The sequence below is a fragment of the Platichthys flesus genome, chromosome 9, assembly GCF_949316205.1.
Source record: "Platichthys flesus chromosome 9, fPlaFle2.1, whole genome shotgun sequence".
Lineage (NCBI taxonomy): Eukaryota > Metazoa > Chordata > Actinopteri > Pleuronectiformes > Pleuronectidae > Platichthys > Platichthys flesus.
The window spans coordinates 10830676-10851191 of NC_084953.1; the positions used below are offsets into that span (position 1 = coordinate 10830676).

General features: G+C 39.0%; 2 protein-coding genes across 5 annotated transcripts in view; both read right to left on the reverse strand.

The window, feature by feature from the left end:
* Positions 1-12227, reverse strand: part of opa1 (OPA1 mitochondrial dynamin like GTPase) — a 30752-nt gene extending 18525 nt beyond the window's left edge. The window contains exons 1-20 of one of the 4 annotated variants that reach the window (XM_062395202.1): positions 12052-12227; positions 10884-11208; positions 10537-10633; positions 10163-10270; positions 9207-9257; positions 7505-7587; positions 5801-5956; positions 4222-4275; positions 3847-3951; positions 3495-3581; positions 3120-3233; positions 2882-2962; positions 2709-2783; positions 2545-2616; positions 2277-2376; positions 1964-2094; positions 1679-1751; positions 1381-1453; positions 1180-1295; positions 61-125 (exon numbers count right to left, since the gene is read on the reverse strand). In XM_062395202.1, the coding sequence (XP_062251186.1) occupies positions 61-125; positions 1180-1295; positions 1381-1453; positions 1679-1751; positions 1964-2094; positions 2277-2376; positions 2545-2616; positions 2709-2783; positions 2882-2962; positions 3120-3233; positions 3495-3581; positions 3847-3951; positions 4222-4275; positions 5801-5956; positions 7505-7587; positions 9207-9257; positions 10163-10270; positions 10537-10633; positions 10884-11208; positions 12052-12080 (1995 nt within the window). In that variant the 5' untranslated portion in view covers positions 12081-12227. The remainder of the gene's footprint in view (positions 1-60; positions 126-1179; positions 1296-1380; positions 1454-1678; positions 1752-1963; positions 2095-2276; positions 2377-2544; positions 2617-2708; positions 2784-2881; positions 2963-3119; positions 3234-3494; positions 3582-3846; positions 3952-4221; positions 4276-5800; positions 5957-7504; positions 7588-9206; positions 9258-10162; positions 10271-10536; positions 10634-10883; positions 11209-12051) is intronic. The other 3 variants (XM_062395204.1, XM_062395205.1, XM_062395206.1) reach the window with 3 other exon arrangements.
* Positions 12228-14002: 1775 nt separating this feature from the next.
* The window catches only part of atp13a3 (ATPase 13A3), a 30214-nt gene continuing 23700 nt past the window's right edge, over positions 14003-20516 (reverse strand). Inside the window, exon 34 of the mRNA XM_062395142.1 lies at positions 14003-19306. Within this exon, the coding sequence (XP_062251126.1) occupies positions 19112-19306 (195 nt within the window). The 3' untranslated portion in view covers positions 14003-19111. The remainder of the gene's footprint in view (positions 19307-20516) is intronic.

Below are 20516 nucleotides of genomic sequence, written 5' to 3' on the forward strand. Positions count from 1 at the left end.
AGACGTCCGTTTAAGTATTTAGAAAAAAGTATGCACGTGTCATCGGAACGAGTCTCTCACCCTGTCCAGCTCTCTCAGACGAGGGTAGTTGTTCTTCCATTCTGTCTCCAGGTTGAAACGGGACGCTGTGCAAAGGAGGGACTATGACAATTAAGATTTTATCCAAACAGACTTTCAACATTTATAATCTTCAACTTCAGATTCAAAATTTGTGACATTATAATTCGCACAAGTGGTTCCACCATAAAGACAAATGTAGAAACTTAATCAATCTCTGGAAATTTCAAAATAAATCTTCCCACTTTGTCATTTGCCAGGTGTTTTTCCATCATGCCTGAATTAGTCTCTTCGCCGTTTCTATCACTTTTAACTTAAGCTGTTACGCTTCATTAAACAATAATACTCTATAATCAACAGGCAGTGACCGCACAGGGACAGAGTCGGCTTTGTTTTTACTTGCTATGATATATGGAGCTTTTAGACGATTAATGGTGCCAATCCTTTATTAACAGTGGCTGAGGACTTTGCACACTCACTCTCTTAACTGGTCCCTCCGGAGGAGAGGGGATGGGGCCAATCACACACCCCTTATCAAAAGTCAGAGTTTTAGTTCTCACAAAGGCACACACAGACACACAACGAGCCTGCTGTCCCTTTCCACAGCTCCCTATCCGCAGTGGAGATTAGGCTAATTGCTGGTTTGTGGGGCCACAGTGGCGCCAAGCACGGACGATTGAGGCCGGCTGTGTGTAATTTGATGGGGCTATGGATCAATACACCACACAATGTGCCTATGGGACCTGCAGTCTCATGGTCATAAATCTCCAGCACAGTTAGCAATAGGATTGTAATTGTCTAGACTAATTTGAGTTGGAGTTGGAACGCAGGACTGGAGGAGCACAGGAGTGTGGCAGGATGGGATGAGTTAGAGCATCACCAGGAGGTGGAAGAATCAGGAGTAGTAGCACCTGTTCCCTGTGCAGTGTAATGGATGGAGGCAAGTGCATCAAAGGTAATGAATAACATCTCAAAAGGTGATTTCACACTTTCAAGACGTGCCTGGCACCATTCTGAGATTTGGACATAAACATCCACTAATTGCTGCGAAATAGCAATGTTGAGGAATCAGATAACCCACTCTGCGACAAAGGTTAATGTATTCTGAAAGTGCAGTCTCACCTTTGAAGACGTCCGCCTGCTGCTCTACAGACTCTCTGACCATCTTCCAGAAGCAGTCAGACACAGCCAGACTCAGGTTCTTTGTGGTCACCTGGTGGGCCTTCAACATGCCATCTCTGATCACATGAACAGATCAATTGTCAATTTACAATCAATAAATGTGATTTAGCATTAAAATGTGGTGAATCAGCTGTTACTTGCCTCAGTAACCTGGAATTCTGGAAGAAGTCCTCCTCATAGTCTTTAATGGAGTCTATGCTTTCACCGGTGCTCCCTGCACAGAGTTTAACAGCAGCACGAGGGGTGAGTCAATGACAGTTCAGGTAATGTTGGACTTCATAGAGTAATATTTTAAACCATTTAATTATGAGTGCCACATAATTCAGCTCGTATAAGGTGAAAAACTTCCTCACAAACAATACGCAGCCGAAAACACAAGTCACACATTAAATAATGACATCAAATGCACAACAAAAATTTACTAAAAAGTACATGTTACCTTTGCCTGTCACCACTGCAAAGTAGCCCAAAGCCTTCATGGGGAACAGTTTTCCCTCCACTATTTGCTGGATCTGAAATGTGAAGTGAAAGAAAGGAAATAAAATCTCAGGCTCATCCAGTCTGCACAAGATCCCTAATCATTGGCTCATTGAAGGAACCAGCTGGTTGAAATCTATGCACTGGACGCCCTCTGGTGGTGCAGCTGTATAATAGTTCTGGGCTGCCTGGTTGTATTGGCACTACAGCCCAATGGGGAGGCAGGTGACCAGTTTAAACGTCTTACTCTGTTTGGACTGGCCAGGTTCTTCTCGGCCAAGTCCACTTTTGTCAGGACAAAGATGGTCCTCTTTCCTTGGGGGTCCATTTGGCTAACCAAGTCGGTTACGATGCTGCGCTCTGCATCCACACTGCCATCTGAACAGTAAGAGATCACATGTCGCAATAGATGAGACAATAGTTTACAGATAGAGTTTTTGTTTGGTAAAGTTTAAAACAAATGAAAGCTGGGATTTATGTGAGGGCTTGAAAGTTCGTTCTCTGACACTTCAGATCCCTGCTTACTTATTATAATCGGAAATGACAGATTCATGGCTCACCCTGAATACAGAGGATGATTGCATTGGGGTTCTGCATGTAGGCTTTGCTAATGCTGAAGATGGTTTCTTTAGTGTCTGATGCCATGCCGGCTGTCACCGTCTGAGAAAGACAAACATTTAGCGTATTAGATTACATTTTTTTAATTTCCTTTTAAGATTTATATGATAGGATAGAGGAATAACAGAAAGAAAACAAATATTTACTGCATTGCTGAATGATTCCAGTAAGGTTGTAAAGGTTTCCACGCTTATCAGAATGTCTACTCACATTGATGACACCTGGTAAGTCAACAAGCACCATCCTCTGGATGCCAGGGCCCTTGACACTTAGCGATATTGTCTGACATGCAAAAAATAAACAGGATTAGTCTATGAAACGTTGCTGAAGTAAATCATTATGTTTTCGGTCGGAGTAAAAGTACTATTTCCAACCTCGTTGCTGACTGTCTGACCCTCCTTCACGCTCTTCCTCATCCTCAGTTCAATCTCACGCCTCAGAGCTGCGAGCTGCAAGAAGGGTTGTGTGATCAAATTGTGTAAACTGGCAACAAAGTTAAAGGTGTAATTCATATTAAGTGGACATAGTGACTGCTTTGGTGACTTACATCATCCTCCTTAGTGAGGTCAAACTCTCGGCCACTGTCCTTGAACATGGCCACATGATGGGGGCCTTCGCTTAGTGTTACCTACGAAGAGAAGATGACCATTCTCACTAAAACTTAACAAAAATTCTGACATGTAGTAATTGCAGGATTTCACATAAACAAGATGTGGGTAAATCTTTTTATTTCACATCCTAAAAGGACATTAATACACAATATCTGCTGGTGTGAGACCACTAACCTTGACAGGTGAGCGTGTCATCATCTCTCCTGAGCCCCGGGGAAAGATCCTGGCCTGAGCAATCATCTCCAGCACACTGGTCTTCCCAGCACTCTGATCCCCAACCACAACCACCTGCAACCCAACAGAGAGAAAGTGGGTGATTGTAGACAGAGTGAAAAGATAAGACATACTAAGTGGGAAGGATCAGTGATCAAGATCCAAGTAATCTGGTGTGATGCTTCATCCCTAAAAAAATTCAAACAAGTCTACAATACATTGAAACAAGTGTATTTTTGGATTAACGGTAGGATTATTTTTCTTTGGAAAAAATAGCCCTACTTAGAAAACAAACCATTTGAAGTGAATGAGGAAGTAAATGGGAGTGCTACTTACTCTGGGTAGGTGGTCCTGCGTGTTGTAGTTGGCATCGTAGTCAGACAAGATGTCCAGAACTTCAGAATATAGGTCAATAAGGGATTTCTACATGAGGAGACACAGAAATGAAACCTTAAGACGCAGCATGCATCTATATTTGAAGGCATCTCGCTCACACTGCTAGACAGGAAAAGGGAATAAATAAACCAATAAATCAGCTGCTCATAGCAGCAGTAAAGAGACAGCACATATATTCTTTGAAAACATTATTGTGACAACATAATGATCATATATAATGATGAAACTCAAGAGTAACCCAAGTCATAAAAGTGAATGTGTTAATTGTATCTGTTTGAGTTCAGAAACCCACCTTGACCTTCCTTTGGTGAATCCCCTTATCGTCTTTTTGCAGCACCACTTTCCTCAACTCTTTATTCTCTTTCTCCAGTCTCTCCAGCATACGCTGGTATTTTAGCTATGAAATAAACAGAAGTGTAACATCAATAATCAGCATCAAACACCCTTTACAAAGGTCCAGATCTATTTATCTTCACTCCACTAAAGTCATTTGTTGTTTTTGCTATAAAATAGTTTGTAGATGTATAGAATTTGTCTTGTATATATCTGTATAATAGAGTATTTACTGGGCATTTTCAGGAAGTTCTTATATTTTCATTTAACGTAAACTTTCTATTGTATCACATTGTAGATGATGTCAGTTTAAGTATCACAAAATGTAGTGTACCTGCGTACGAAGCAGTTCTTCTTGAAGTTGGTCAAACTTTTCTTTGTCTGATGGCTAGAGGTTGAAGTAGAACAATAGGAAAAAAAGAAACAGCAACAAACCATTAAGGAGTCATTTCAGCTTTGAAAATACGGAGTTTCCGCAACCCTCATCGTGCTACTTTACAAACATGAAATCCCAGCACCACCATGTTCATTACGTGCACACTGTATTACAGAGAGAACCAGAGTTGACAGTCATGTTAATGCATTAACAGAACAAAATCAGATTTCAGGCAGACACTATTCATTCTGGGATTACTCAGTTTGGATCAACCAGCTCTGATTCACAGAACAAGCTCAAATCACAGTATAATATGTGAAATATACAAATAAATTTGATCCCATAATTATTTAGTTATTATTAGTTTCCCTTGATTTTTTCCTAACTAGGAAAACCTCATTTGATTATGGATATTTTTGCCCTTGCAACAGGTTTATGCAGGATGAGAGACAGGACAGAAAGCGTACATGGACAGATGGGACTAGCAGCAGAAGGAGGAGGATTTAAAAAAACACACAAACTACTTGAAGCAAAAGCAATTACAACATAACCGGTACAGAAAGTGAGCAGTAAATCACCCTCTAGCAATATGTACCAAAAGTGTGTTAAAAAGGGTTGAATGTGTTTTATTAAAAGATGTGTGGTCATTACAAAATTTCTTGTAGCTAAAGGCTTCTCCCGTGCAGTTGATAACCGTTATTGAATGTTTAATCAAAGTTGTCCATTTGTGGTAGTTTCAACAAGTGCAGCTCACACCATGCAGCAAGTGGCCACTCCACTCCACGCCATGCCTCCCTACATTGTACAATAATGGACGGCTCCTGATGATTATCCATCCACTTGCACAAGAGTGAGGCTAAGCTACTGCGCCACCTCTGGAGACGAAGGTCCATGCATGCCTTCTCCACTGCCCACTGATAATGCAAATTTTAACACAGCCTTACAGACTATGGGGTGATACATGGAGACTACTGTTGAGAATATCAAAGGGCAGACTAAAGGGTAGTTTACAATATAAATAAAATCAGTCTTAAGGCTTACTAAAAATATTTAATGAAGGTTCTACTGAAAGTAGAGGACTACACGCAAACACCAGCAAAATATAATGAAATCCAATGCTGGAACAGCGTTATAAAGGATTAGTGTATTATTTTGCAGCTGTTTATGTTGTGTCCTCTGTCCCCTTCAGACTAGGAATTTACAGAAAGCCCTGCTAACAAGACAAATCGTCCTTAAAAGAAAAGTTAAAATTGCAAGTTAAGTTTTAATAAAGACTCAACACCAACTGAAAATCTTGTTTTTACTGATCGCAGCTCTATAAATTATCTGTTATTCCTGAACAGGGGTGCAGAGTCTGGTCAGAGATGCAGCAGAATATAAAGACCAGTAAAAACCTGCTTTCAGCCTGGTATTGAGTTACTCTAATGTGTGGTAAAGATAGTTTTTTCAGAATAATTATTCTATCCTACTCTGTAGCTGTGATCTTTTAGGAAACGTTTGTGGGAAAGGACGGATCTAAGTGGGGTGGGACCTTCACCTTGCGCTTCTGTTGAGGGGGGCTGGGGTTCGGAGGCGGACTGGGAGCGGGCTCTGGCGGTGGGGGGCGCGCACTATCGGCTGCAGCGGCCCGCCGGACCTCCTCCTCGTGCCGCTGGATCTGCTGCTGAATTAGAATGAGCTCGCCGAGCAGACCCTGCTGGGGTACGTCATAGTGAGAGAGAGGTAGGAGCAGCAAAAAAACACAACAACCGGCCACTGGGCTGGTCGGCCTCACAGGCCAATGCTGCTTCCCAGCACAGGAAACCTGGGTTCTGTTACTGCTGGAGAATCACGTATCAGTCAAGGCTCGAATTAAACAGAATCAAGATCTTGGGCTTTGTTAATCTAGCCACCATCATCAGCGTGACCTAACAAAGTGAGTCTCTCTCAACCACTAAAGGGAGACGCCAAACTTTGCAAGACTGACGGCAGAAGAGGCAACTAATACCACAACCAGCACCTCTCGACAAGTGGCAACAAAAGTGACTCTAACCCTCAAACCATTGGATCCATGATTAGGACAACTTATTTACATACTTATACTTAGCACTAGTACATAAAACATAGAGTAGCTGTAACAATGAAGCAGTAACAAAGCTCAGTCCACAGCGTTGTGTTGCAACACAATGTTGAGTGGTTCTGACTGTATCTAATCTGATTATGTTGAAGATGACGATGATGATATGATGATTGGGATATTGCTCTATCAGGAGTGAAGCACTAAGCAGAAAGTACAGCAGGTGACATTTGCTTTGTTTCGAGGTCCCCAAAATGATATAAGATACATGTTAAATGTATTTTTAACTGAAATATTAACCTGTAAGATATTTGCTGTGTAATGTGTTCATGTTGGAGACCATGATTGCAGACAAAAAGCAAGGAACAGGAAAGAAAGGATTTTTTTTTTCAATGCAGCTTCTCTTTGAATATTCAAAGTCAAACCTTTGTGTAATTTCATTTTTTTAAAGCTTAACTCTGTGTAGTGATAGAAAACAAACTTACAGTAACATACCAATTTTTTGTTACAAAGAGACACGTAAACTGGTCACTTTGTGGAAATGGACAAAACTAAAGTGAACAAGGAGAGAGGACGACATAAATAACACACATGCATACAAAGCGATTGCTGCATGATATTCTGCAGAAGGTGTGATGGTCTCCATGAAAGAACTCTAGGGAAAAACATTGAGGAGAATGACGGGCAGTAAAGGCACTTGAAGCACTGTTAAATATCAGAATGAATGCCACACAGTAAGCACATGGTAACCTGTGTCAGTGGTAAATGCTTTTTCAGGTAATACCACACTTAATGTAAGCTGCCATGAAGTGAGAAACACACTTAGGTTTTTCATCCATAAAATTGGCTTGATGGCTCAAAAGCTTATCTTGAAAACTGACTGACAGCCAGTGTGAATCATTTCACATTCAGACAGCAAAAGGCACCCAGAATTATTATATTTATCATCAGGATCTTGTTCTAATTGTAAATTATAACAACTTCTGTAATGTGAAATGATCCATAAATCCATGTTAAATATGACTCGTATAGAAATCGTTTCTTTGGGTACATTTGAATTCAATCCGGTACAGTTCTTGCCGCTGAAGTGAAACACAGCCACGATGCAGACAGCGGAGTGAGGCCGAGCTGTGGTGGAGTAGAGAGCAGAAAGCTGAGGAGTGTCAATAGGATTTATTAACTTGCCTTTTTGTATTGCTTGTCACTGGGGTCTTGTGCGGCTGCAGAAGAAGAGTCTGTGGCTTTGAGAGGAGGATCACCTGAGGTTTCTACCAGAGGAGACATACACCACGAAATAATGTTACAAATACAATGCATCATTGACTAATAAGTGCTATAGGTATCAACAGGTTTAGGGAGACAACAGCCAATGACAAAATAAGACATATAATACTTTAATGCTTGATTAGAAAAAAAAAGACCAGTGTGAGTTCAAATGTTTGGAAAATACTGCACTGAACTGTACAGAATACATGTATAATATGTGCATATGTGTACGGATAGAGTAAACAATATACATTATATAAGGCAAATTTAAGGCACTTATTTTTCAGTAACTTCCCATGACCAAAACTGAAAAACTGGCAACTTAATTTTAGGAATAGGAACATCCGTTCAAGTCCTTGAGTTATTTGTGACTACTGAATTATTCATGTAACTTAATTTAAACACTGTAATAAATAGCAATAATGTTTACGTAGTACATTCCACAGCAAAAATTAAGATTGATTAATTATCAAATCAAGTTCGCTAATTAGAATTAGAGAGACAGACAATATAGTCTGATTTGATTTGACTTTCTCTTAACACTAAGGTATAGTATTGAAGTATTAAATTACATGGGGACCTTGTCTGAACAGACCAACTAAGGGCTGCATAATCTAACCGTGCAAAATGAAAAGCCTGCTTAACCACATTAATGAGAAAGGTATTTACGAAAATATGTGGAAGTTAAAGACAGAGCGATAATGGAAAGAACTACAGACGTTGTCATTTTTCTGACTCACAGCAGAGGTGTGGTCCAGTCCGCCCTGACAAGCCTTTTACCAATAACTTTAGATTAATTATGTGTCCGTATAAACTTTTGTACACAACCTAAATACATTTAGGGTCACATCACTGTTATTTATCTTTACAACTTTAAACCTATTTATTAAGAAATATATATTTATTGAATATTTTAAGACTTAAATTTATGTCATAAGTAATCTTTCCTTAAGTGTGCATTTTTCCAAACATCTGAGTATCAGTAAATTAAAACAGAAAGAAATCACCCTGAAGGTTAGTGATGGGAGTCTAATTAAAGAAGGCAGCAGGTACAGGCCAGGGGAGAGAGGGTGGAAGTCAAAGGAGGCAAAAAATAACACAGATTGGACAAAGTACAGCCAGAGACAGGCAGGCTAAAGAAAGTCAAAAGGGAAGAGGAGACCAAAGTCGAACAGTGGACGTGCATTTCTAAGCTTTCTAGACTATGAAGAAAAAATGTAAACATAGGCAGGTTATAGCTCCATTGGTAATTTGATCTGAACTACAGAATAGTAAATATTCACTGATTCAAGTAAACAGAAATTGGGTAAAATAGTTGTCTGCACAAACGATCAAAGTCCTGTACATACTAAAGGACCTTTTCACCATCCTGGCCAGAGGTCACACATTTCACTAAATAAAGAGCCCGAGTTAACCATGAGCTCTGCTGTTGTTGACAGCAGCACTAGTCTGCAACCTGGAATTCAATCCGGCCTTTCGAAACAAACCACTGGCAAGCACTCCTCTGGATCCGAGCAGGAACCCACAACCAAACCAATATTGTGGCAAGATGGTGGTGAAAACAGCGGCAGAAAGTAAGGAGGGGGGGTGGGCAGCGCTACTGAGTGCAGGGTTTACACACCTAACAACAGATGCAGACCAGCTCCTTTGACTTCACTACCCAAAATCACACCTGTGAAGAATGTGGAGGGGGACAGGAGGGGAGGGGAGGAGGAGAAAGGCAGAACAACACAAGATAAAAAAAATCATAAAAGACAGAAGCTGAGGGATGATGGTCAAAGCAGGGACAGAGCTTAATGGTGTGCATTATACCAAAGCAGCCAATGTGCCAGAAATCCAAGTGAAGTAGCCACTTAATGAGAAACTGTTAAAAGAGATAAGCACACCCTGAACTTGGTGTGATTCTCAAAGAGCCCAAAATATCATATTTTGTCATCAAACACAAGGTCAATTTGGACTCAAATACCTAACACTACTTGGTATACTAGAGAAATACTATGGCAAAATTCCTTTTTGAAACCGAAACAAATTGTTTGTAGTTAATGTTGTTTATATAGATGTAAGTGAACACAGAAATATTTAATTTGACTAATGTCTATCCAGGTTTGCAGCAGTTGTGCATATGTGGACGTACCTGGATCAAGGTTTTATAAATCAAGTGTTTCTGGCTTTGCTAAAATTTGCTGATTCAAAACACATTAGTCACAAGTAATCTAACATAAACAAGGGCTCTTTGAAGAATCCTTAAGCAAGCACAGAGGAGCAGAAATCTACCACATAAAGCAGGTTATTTCCTTATATTATGGAATAACTATGAGTCTATGTTATCTCATTGTGCATAGGTCCCTTTGAGGTAGGTGTAACTACAAATACAATACTTAAGTGTGAGCGCTGCCCACTGAATTATATAATAATATAAGAGTAGAGATTGATAGATAGATGTGGAAGATTAGTTTTTTTTCACAAAAATTCCTGTTGTATTCATTTGAAATTCTGGACAATCTGATGTCTGCAAGTAATGATTTTTGCCATGATGCAGTAACTTTGAGGAGCACATGTAAGGTTTTGTTCACTCACCAGAAGTCAGGAGGCTTTTGAGGAAAGCAAAGTTTTCTCCTATCTTGTCTAGATCAGGTAGTAGTTTGGCAATTTCTTCCATCTCTGGAAGTGCTTTGGCCAATTTATCTGTGGATACAAGAGATAGCAAGGAAAATGGAGATGACCACAAGGGTTAGTCCTATAATAGTTACTATGGGATAGTCCTATCCCATAGTAACTGAGCAGCCACATTTCAAGTATTATCTAAGAACAATTGTCCCTGTTCAACTAAGTGACACAGGGATAATTTCCAGTAAATGAATTGCCGCAAATTAATAGATTCAGCCAAAATCCAGATTTTAATTGTACCTATTTTCCTTAATGAATCAGGAAGCTAAAATAAAGAGGCTTACCAAGGTCGATTTGTTCACTCAGTTCCCAGATAAAATCAGGAATGACCCAGTTGTATTCACCAAAATCCGGCAGCATGTCCTTCCATTCCTCATATGTCTGGAAGAGAAATGACAAACTCTTGTTATTTTACACACATACAGTGCAAGATATCACACTGATACAAGCCCAACGACATTCAAGGTTCATTGAGAAATTGGTAATTAACAGAAATGCATGATGAGAGCTTGGAAACTAACAAATGACAAGATACGATATTAAAGCTAAGGATAACAGAATGAAGAACCACTTTATGAATACAAATTGTGTTTAAAAACAAATTACAAACATTCAGTTACATAATTCTAACCTTTTTAGCTGTGTACCCTCCTCCCACTGCCCCGCCCAACAGAATGTATCGAAGCTTCAGCAGCCGAGTGGCCAAGCGGACCATCCAGAAGTTGCGCTGCTGCTGGTAGCCGCGGCCCCCTGACCCACGGGGCGGCTTGGGTGGTCGCATTGGCAACCGTGACATGGAGGTGAAGTAGCGTGCTGCCATACGATGGGGAGGTCGCTGGGGGTTGGCGTTTCCCGAGAAGCGGTGGTGGATGGACCGGGACAGAGGGTGCAGCTTCTGCAGAGGTACTGGAAATCTCACCCCCATGTTGGTGGAGACCATGCTCCTGCAGGCCATGCTGGAAGGATGGAGAAATCAGAAGAAAAAATTACACAAGCTCACAATCCTCATGTGCACAATATCAGAGGGAGCTTCTAGACATCCATCTATTCATTAGCTAATGATGAAGGTAAAGATATGTAAACCCTGATATCAGTCACAAGAGAATCGTGCATGCAGATAAAAACGTGATGATTAGAAACTACGTAATCAGCTTTTTGTACTCGTTGTTTATGCTATTGTTTCATTCCCAGCCTATGACGGTGACTGGTGGATCGAATTAAACACCAAAATACAGAGAAGTGTAATAATGGAGGACGGTATGTGTGTGTGTGTGTCAGTCTTACTTTGACATGTTAGCAGTTAGGTCAGTGATCTTCTTACTCTAAACGTAGCAATACATAGAGATTCAAACAAGTAGAAGACTTACTTACTTATGAGCAAAATACGTCACAATCCCTTTATTAATTAATTTATTAATTAATTAATTAATCTAAACTCCATGTTCTATTACTAACGTAGTATTTGATATAGTGTGTAGTAATAGAGTCAGCTCACAACAGCCTGTCAAACAAATCGGTTCGAGATAAGTCACAGCCACCCGAGTTAGCTTCCTAGCTAGCCAGTTAGCTGGACGATTGAATGTCCAGATAGCGCAGTGTAGTAAATAATAATAATAATATATCAGTGACAGTGTGAAGACAGGTGCATCTTGCTAGGTGTATTATTTTTTTAAGAGGTATCTGACTCCCAGCTGGCTTGTCTGCCCTCAGCTGTCAGAAGAGACAGCTCCATCAGAGCTTTCCTTACGCAGCTAACACATCCACCTTACCCGCTGCACCCCAACTAAATACGGACTCACCAGGCGGTTTTTCCCCCGACACGCAACATGTTGCGGTTCTTAACAGCGGCTGAAAACAAATCTCCTTTAAATCCACTCTTCAGGCACAGTTCAATTCATCTTCCCAGATGGTGCACATTACAGCTACTGTCTCGTTAGCTAGCAAGGACACAGGCAGAATGACAGTCCACGTCCGGTGGACGGTGCAACCGCCAAATCGGCCCCGATAGAGAACGCACCAGTAAAATAGTTCCTATGTATTGGTGTAATCTTGTATTTCAGGCATATGAATTGGCTTTTTGAGGCTTTTAACATGCTCATATTCTTACCAAACTTTGCAGAAAATTATAAAGTGGTGAAAAATGTACTTATTCTGGAGTATTTTTAAATGGGCGTGGCAAAATGGCCCAACAGCGCCCCCTGGAACGACTTCACATTGACCAATCTTCACAAAAATCGTAGCCCAGGTATATCATGACCAGACAAACAAAAAAGTCTCAAGGGGTATTATGAAAAACACAACAGGAAGCCCGCTATTTTACATTTAGTGGGCATTTTGGCCATATTCCAGGTACTTACCTCAGATCAACTTCAAACTGAGATGAGTGTCATCGCAACACGATTGAGATACAAACAAATGCGAAGATCAATTTTTTGTCACACGGCGTGACCGTGGTCATGATCGCTCTCTCCACTAACCGCAACAGGCTTTAAAATGCATGTTCTCCGGCCTGTTCAGTGTCTTTGCAGCCCTACTGTTCACTGTCTTGCATCTTGCATTTCACTTTTTATATCTTTTATCGATTATATGTATTTTATTTAGATATGTGTATGTCTAAATAAATGTTACTTTGTATAAATATTAGAAAAAGGGAGTAAATAAGAAGTAAATAGTGAGTAAATATTTATTGTTTCTTTTTATTGCTTTTCTTATGTGTGTTGTATTTATTGTGTTTTTATGTTTTTATGTTCATTGTATGCACTAATAACCAGAGCAAATTCCTTGTAGGTGTAAACCTACTTGGCAATAAATACTTTCTGATTCTGATTCTATTTATTATTGTAACCCAAATGAAATGGCTTTTTTAGGGCTTTAATTAAATTTATCCTCATTATTATAATTTTGATTGAAAATGTTTTCAAAGAGTTTGTTGTACTGTAGAATATGGTTTATATGTTTAACCCGAAACAATCAGATTCATTAACTATGAATGCAAATGTTGCAGCCTTACAGTATTTCTATGATGGAATAATATCTAATTTTGTTATTTACAGACATGGGATTAAAAATATTATGTGGAAAAAAAGGGTTTTAGGGTGCCTGGCCATATGCCTTTTTGGAATTAACCGGGCCATCTAGGCAATTTATAATGCAACCCGATGATAATACAACAAGCATTAAGATGCCCCCCTTAATCTGATGTTCACTACATTAAATGATTGCTACAGCATACTGTTAATGTTTAAAATGAAATGTTCCTTTTCATCCCCGGTTCAACTGTCACACAAGAAAACCACCAACTGAGTCATTTTCCTACGCTAACTCTGCAACCTTAGAGACATTTGGATAGTGCTTGTGAGGTCGTCGCACCATCCCGAGAGCTGACTATCGGTTATTTAATGTAAATGAGAAATACCGATAACTCAATGCAATTTGAATAAAGTTTAATTCAAAATCATGGGCAAGGTGCAATTGACAAGGTGTGAATGAACAGACTGATACACAGGCTCTGCCAAGTGATCAGCGTACAGCATCGTATTTAAACAACATTAGTGCATTTAAAGGTGAGTGATGAAACCAGTGAGGGAATGAACTGCTGTAATCTCAAACCACATTTTATCCAATTCATGGTCGGGATCGTCCATCGTCCACATTTATAGTGAGAGTGCATAGAAATGTGACAACAAGGCCTATCAAACTGTTAAGTCTCATGAATGACAACGGAGACAAATGACACAGACTTGTAGCAAATAGTTTTCAAAACATTTATTGAAAAGAAAGAAATCATGACAAATCTGAAATACAATCCTCAGAAAAAAAGAAAATAAATGAAAATAAATAAAAAATAAATTATGAGGTAAAAAAATGAATTAATAAAAAAAAAATGTACATCTCTGCCATTAACAATAATACATATACTCCTGGTCTCTTGATGAGGAGCGGGAGATGCAAATAAAAAAAAGTATTGATATACACTTGGACTGTAAGAAGTTTTTACCACAAGTATATTTTCATTCAGTTTGGGTATGAACTCTTATTTTCTCTATTTATTACAAATAGACATTCACTTGAGGAAACAACATCGAAATGAGGCTTCATGTACTCAGTCGCTGACTCAATCTTAAAGTCATTCGATGGTTTAAAAAACAAAAAAAACATCATGTGAGTGGCCAATGCTGACTGTCGGTATATGTTGTACCTGCATAAGCTCATAGAGGCAAAGTTGTGTCAGAATAAAAGGCAGAACTGTAGCGTAGAGGAAAAGCAATAGTATTTACACTTTGCCGTAATTAAATTGATGAATTATGTTTCAAGGTGCACAGTCATGAAGCACCTAATACCGAATAACTTTGCCCCCTAGCAGCAATATAACCACTTCTACAATAGACTGCTGATATTAAGCAGCAATGCACATTCTTTTTTGCCAATTTCATATTAAATTTGTACAGATGCAAACTATTGTTTTTTAAAGTTCCAGATCACAAAAAAAGTCAAACACATTGGATGATTGGACAGAGAAGTAACAAGATTGTCAGATGTTTAAATTTGCTGAAATGAGGTGATTATATACAACATCAAATGAATTATTCCCTTCTTGTGTCAGATCCTTGGTTTTATAAAAAATTGTTGTATAAAAGAAAAAAAAAAAAGATAAGCTGAGAAGTAGATCTACTACAAGAACTTGAAAAGACAGTTTCCTAATCAAAAAGTTCCCATTCATCTTAATTCAAGCTTATTAAGTCAACATTGGCTGCAGTATGATTTAACCAGGACAGAACAAACGCCGATCATACTTCTCAATAACTGGTTCAAATTGTGAAATAAATGCCCAGGATTATGCCCAAATAAGGAAGATCCAGCCGAATGCTAGTCCACGACAAAAGTGAAAGTTTGAACAAATCCAACAGACAGTACAAATCGCAAGTTGAAAAACAAGTGATTGTAACACATAGTACCAAAATAGCAGAAAAAGAAACACCAGCCCTTTGATAATCCAAAAACATACACTTTTATATATATATCTTCTTTGAATTTTATGCACACACTAGAAATGTATCTCATATATACAGACTGAATCCAACTTCGAATATTATTATCACTGTTTAAAGTCCATTTGTGCCCAGTAGAATCAGATTTGACAGAACTGAACAAGCTAAATAAAACTCTGTTTTCTTTTCTTTTTTAAATAACCGATACAGATGTGATGAAATCTTTGGGAATAGAATCAACAACTGTAGTATTGCATTGCATTCAATTTTGTTCTTTAAAAAACATTCAATTTTAGCCTCAGTAAGATCTATGGAGAAAATATATCAAACCCTGAAATCAACGATAAAAAGACAAACACCACTGAATATTCAGAAGCATAGGAGCCAATAGGATAGGATGTGCTCATTGTTTAAGCACATCAGCAAGTTTGTCTCAATTTAACAAAATAAACAGATTTAAACAAAGATCTTTTTTAAACAAAATATCAGACTTTTGTTAATTGGCACCACAATGTCCATTTCAGCCAAACTATTCATCTAACCAGTTTTATCAACTATACACCCCTCTCACATTGACAATTTGTCCGCAAAATAGTATAACAAAATACTTTCCTCATTAAATAAACTATATATCCATGGAAACTATGGTCACATGTCACATTTGAGCTTGTCACAAAAATGTAATGGATCAAATATTTCACATACATTTGGAATATTATTACATGCATCTCAATAGACGATGGCTTTCAGCGAATGAGCAACTTCAGACTCTTGTTATCACTAAATATGGAGAAACCTTTTGCAACTATTGAATAAACTCAGTGATGATCAATAAGCTAAAGATGATGTTTTTGTGCCATATAAATATCATACAACACAGCACATTCAACAAACTTTTGAGATGTAATTTGCTTCATGTCACTGAGAAGGAGTCATATTGTACCCCCTTGACATTTGTTAGGTGTCTTAGATGAGGTGTCTTAAAGCCACTGAGTCGCACTCTGAAAACAATATAAAACATAATTCATGAGAGACAGGCTGCAATTAGTTATACTGACAATAGGAACCAGCTATTTTCATGTGATCCTCCACCATAAATAAGCATTTTGACTTTTAAACATCATCTCTGGTGACTTTAAGAAGTCTGTAGTTTTAACCTTAGGTGACTGTTCATCGTGATTAATGAGCAATTTCTCATATGATGTTATATGCCTGAAAAAAAATATTAATTTGCATTTTTTTTTAAGTACTAAACTTCAACAACAAAAAACTCAATTCCAACCATAAAGTGTAAACTGCTTCCTGTTGTTGTGGAACATCTTAGATGTTCCACAGGATGAAACTGCAAACTGCTCCAGCCACCTTCAAAGTCTCCAGACTGTGTGCGTACATAATACTTTTAGAAAAGATATTGGTGAGCAGCAAGAAATAGCAGTAAACATAAATATAGCCCTTAACTCTCTATGCAGGTAGCATGTGTAATACATGAATACAGCTGTGCATGTTAACCTGCATCTGTCCTATGCAGGGTGTGCTGTTGCGCGGATCGTTTGAATGCATCAAGAGCGGCGAGAGGATAATATGCATGATTCTTTACCTTAATTCTCCATCACACTTTTAATCAGTCTTCCATAGGAAGAAATTGTGTTGAAAAATAAACTACTGGCTTACTTTTAGCCGATCTAATCTTTGATTCATATGGTCTCATGGATGTTATGAGCTGTCCACGATAGCCAGACATATTTCTGCTGCCTCTCGTGTGGATTTTCTTTTTAAAGTACAGTCATGTTAATGTGTCTTCTACAGTAATGCTGTATATTTGTAGTAATAGTTCTAGTATTGCAACCGTTTAGTCTTTCAAGTCCTCAGAACATGACAGGTAGGAAGGTGGCTTCATGCAAGTGTTGATGTCCTTTACGTTCCATGTCTGACGTTTTTAGTTGCTGACAGGACATGGCTCACCGACGCAAACACATTGGCTTAACGGTTTATAGCCACACTAGCAGCCTGTAAGGGTGCTAAGTTCATGACACACTTGATAACCGATTTAATGGATGTAAAACACTGGGTACGTTAGCACGCTGTGTTGGAATATCAGAGTTCAGCTAATGTTGATTAATAATTTAATCATTAGCTTAAGAGGCAACCTGTTCTGTTCTTGTGTCATTTTGGTGACATGACATGATGAATGAGGAGCTACAGAGAAGAACATCCGTGTTGGAGTTCATGACAGTTGATGAGATATTTACGTCTGGACCAACCGATCAGTTGATTCACGATGCTAGCACGGCTAAAAAGCAAAGATTCATTCAGTCATTTTTTAAATTATTTTTTTTGAAATTTTAGACATTATAATACCTTAGTTAAAATCTTTAAGGTAATCTCTGACAAAAATGATGGAGAGCCTGTCACAGGTCCCAGCCTGTGGTTGAGAGTGGATGAGCACATCTGTTTGTGTGTCTTTCTGCCTCACTGTTCTTCTTAGGTCACTTTGGAGAAGCCAGAATGTCCTTCACTTTCATGGTTTTGTACTTTCAGTCTGCAACCTGTGGTGTATAATGTGTGACCAATTTAAAGTCCACTTTCTATAATCCTACAAGCGCTTTTCTGCATTTTTTCACAAATTTAAAAAGGTGATCACAGGTAAACAGCATGATTTATATAGGTCATATTACAATGTGACTGACGACAGCTGGTCTATGAGTACATTCTAATATTTTCAGACATATTGTGCAGTTTCTAAATTACACTAAATCTAGACTTTCCCTAACTTCATCCTCTTACTCTTCCAGAACTATACAATCAGCCACTTTGATAGTTGTTTATCTGTGTTTATTATTAAATGCGAGCATGAACTTCTGGTTGGGGTGTGCAAAGTTACGAGACCACAGCCGTTCATCCTTCTCAAGTTTCTTCAACTCCTCATGCTTGGACTTGTGGTTCATTCAGCACAGGGAGAGATTGAAAATAGTTTGGTTATCACAAAATTAGTTATTGTCGGGTGTTTATGCCAACTCATTCAAATTAGTCTATATGTACATTAAATGTATAAGAACACTACATGGTAGCAATCAGAGTCAGAAAAACAAAAACATTGGACATTTCAGTCAGTGAAGAGTAATCCATTACTCTGTCCACATTCAACTCCAGGCTTCCAACAACAGAATCTCTCCATCTCAAACTGGAACTTCTGTCCTCTGTCCTCTTCCTCAAACTCTGCCAGTCTTCTCTTATATAAGCCAATTCTCTTAGTTGCAAATTCAGTCAGAGGGGGTTGAACTTGAGGACTAGAGTACAACCCCTCAACTTGGCCTATACTTCTCAAGTTTCTATTTAAAAAACATAATAATCCGTCTGAAAAGCCCGGACATGATATCAACTTTTTAATCTGAAGTCTAAATGGGTTTTGTAATACAGTGGTTGTAAATTAAATCTGAACGCCTAGTTATTATAAACAGTGGTAGGGTAGAAATGATTTACTAGTTCAAGTTTGTCAGAAGCTGTATCACAAAGACGAGAGACATTTATTTCGGTTGACTTGCGATTTTGAACTGGAGTTGCTGCTCAGCTTTGGTGAACAGACATCGCAATAAAAGAAGGGAATCAACTTTGACGTGCAGATGTTTTATGGACATTTAAAGCAAGAGAGACCTGAGAGTCTGAGGCCGCGTTCGACACGTATGGACCCCACTGTCTGTGTTATCCTGTGGTCTCTGCAGTAATGTCTCTGGAACTACAGTGTTGGAGGCAAGTCTCTGAACGGTGATGACGAGCAATCATCCTATTGAATGTGCTTTCACTAAGCACACCTTTAAAAATGTCTACAGTATGAAAGGTGAGATAGGATAGCTGGAGGCGTTGTGGGGGGGTGCTAGGAGTTGATCATGATTTGATAGGTGGAGCCGTTTTCGGGGCAGGGTTTGGCTTCTGTGGTGGTGGTTGGCTTTGGAGGCCAGTCAGGGTCCACACTCAGCTCCTGGGCCAGATGCATGTAGCGGGCCTTGGGCATCTTGCGTGAGCAGCTCAGCCAGGACAGACACTTGAACGCCTGCAGGTCAATGCCCCTCTGAAAATACCACATCGGTATAACAAGAAAATTAATAAATGATAGCGGAGCGGAAAGAAGGAACGGATGAAAGGTTCCATCAACTGGTTTTCTACTTTGTTCAGATTTTCTTAAACACTTTCATCAGACTGTGAGATGCATCTATAGCTGTTGCATGCAAAACCAAACTGGAGAGAAGACATTTGCACGATACACAGGCGCATTTCTTTACACTGGTAAACTGCAGCACGTGCACATGCATGTAGGTCGCTCAAAACATAATTCAGCATGACAGTTAAAAGGAGTTGCCAGTGGACAGTCAAAGAGCGAGGCTTCTCCTTAAAAACAAGCTCATGGAGTCACAGATAGAACAAAGGATTCCACAGGAGGTCTCAACAGATGAACATATCTCACTAACATTTGAAAATAGCCTGCTTTAAATCTTGAACATACTACATCTATTAGGAACCACTGACAGTGTTGACTGACAGACTTAGCTAACAGGGCATCTCTGTCCCCAGCTGTCACTGACGTGTATGCATAAAAAGTATTTACAAGCTGGAGGGGTTACTAATCCATGCCATGCAGGGTGAACAAAATTGACTGTTTTGGGACATTTTCCTTATTTTGAAAGTGTAAAGCATTGCAATTAATAAATGGTTAATTGCTTTAGATATTAAATTAACAGTATTCTTTGCGGGGAATTGCCCAATCTTTCAGTCACTGTAATAGAAAATTAGACCAGGGGTGCCCAAAATGTTTCATGGCACAGAACATTTAGAAAATGAATATGTACTCATGTATGTAAAGACCTTAGACAATTATCAGATAACAATCATATCATGACTGGACTGGTTGGATATGTAACATTCTGACAGCCGAGCATGAAGGTGTTAACCACCTTGTTAAAAGGACGTGTATGGTACTTTCTTCATGGACAAGTGAGCATTACTCCTTGAACATCAAGCCAGTGGCTTCCTGGTGATTGACTCGTTTATCTCGGTGTAATGAGGTTATACAGCTTCAGTTAGAATGTAATAAAGTAAACTAAATGTTATGAAGCTAATCTCACAACTGAGTGTAGTTCAACTGGTACATTATCAAGCATTGAACCCAGTGTCCATCAGGACAACTCAGGTGGAGAAGAAAGATCAGAAAGAGACTGAAGTCTTGGTTAGGGGTTAGAATAAAAAGGTGCGCTCTGAAATATTAGAGATACAAGTGGGGACAG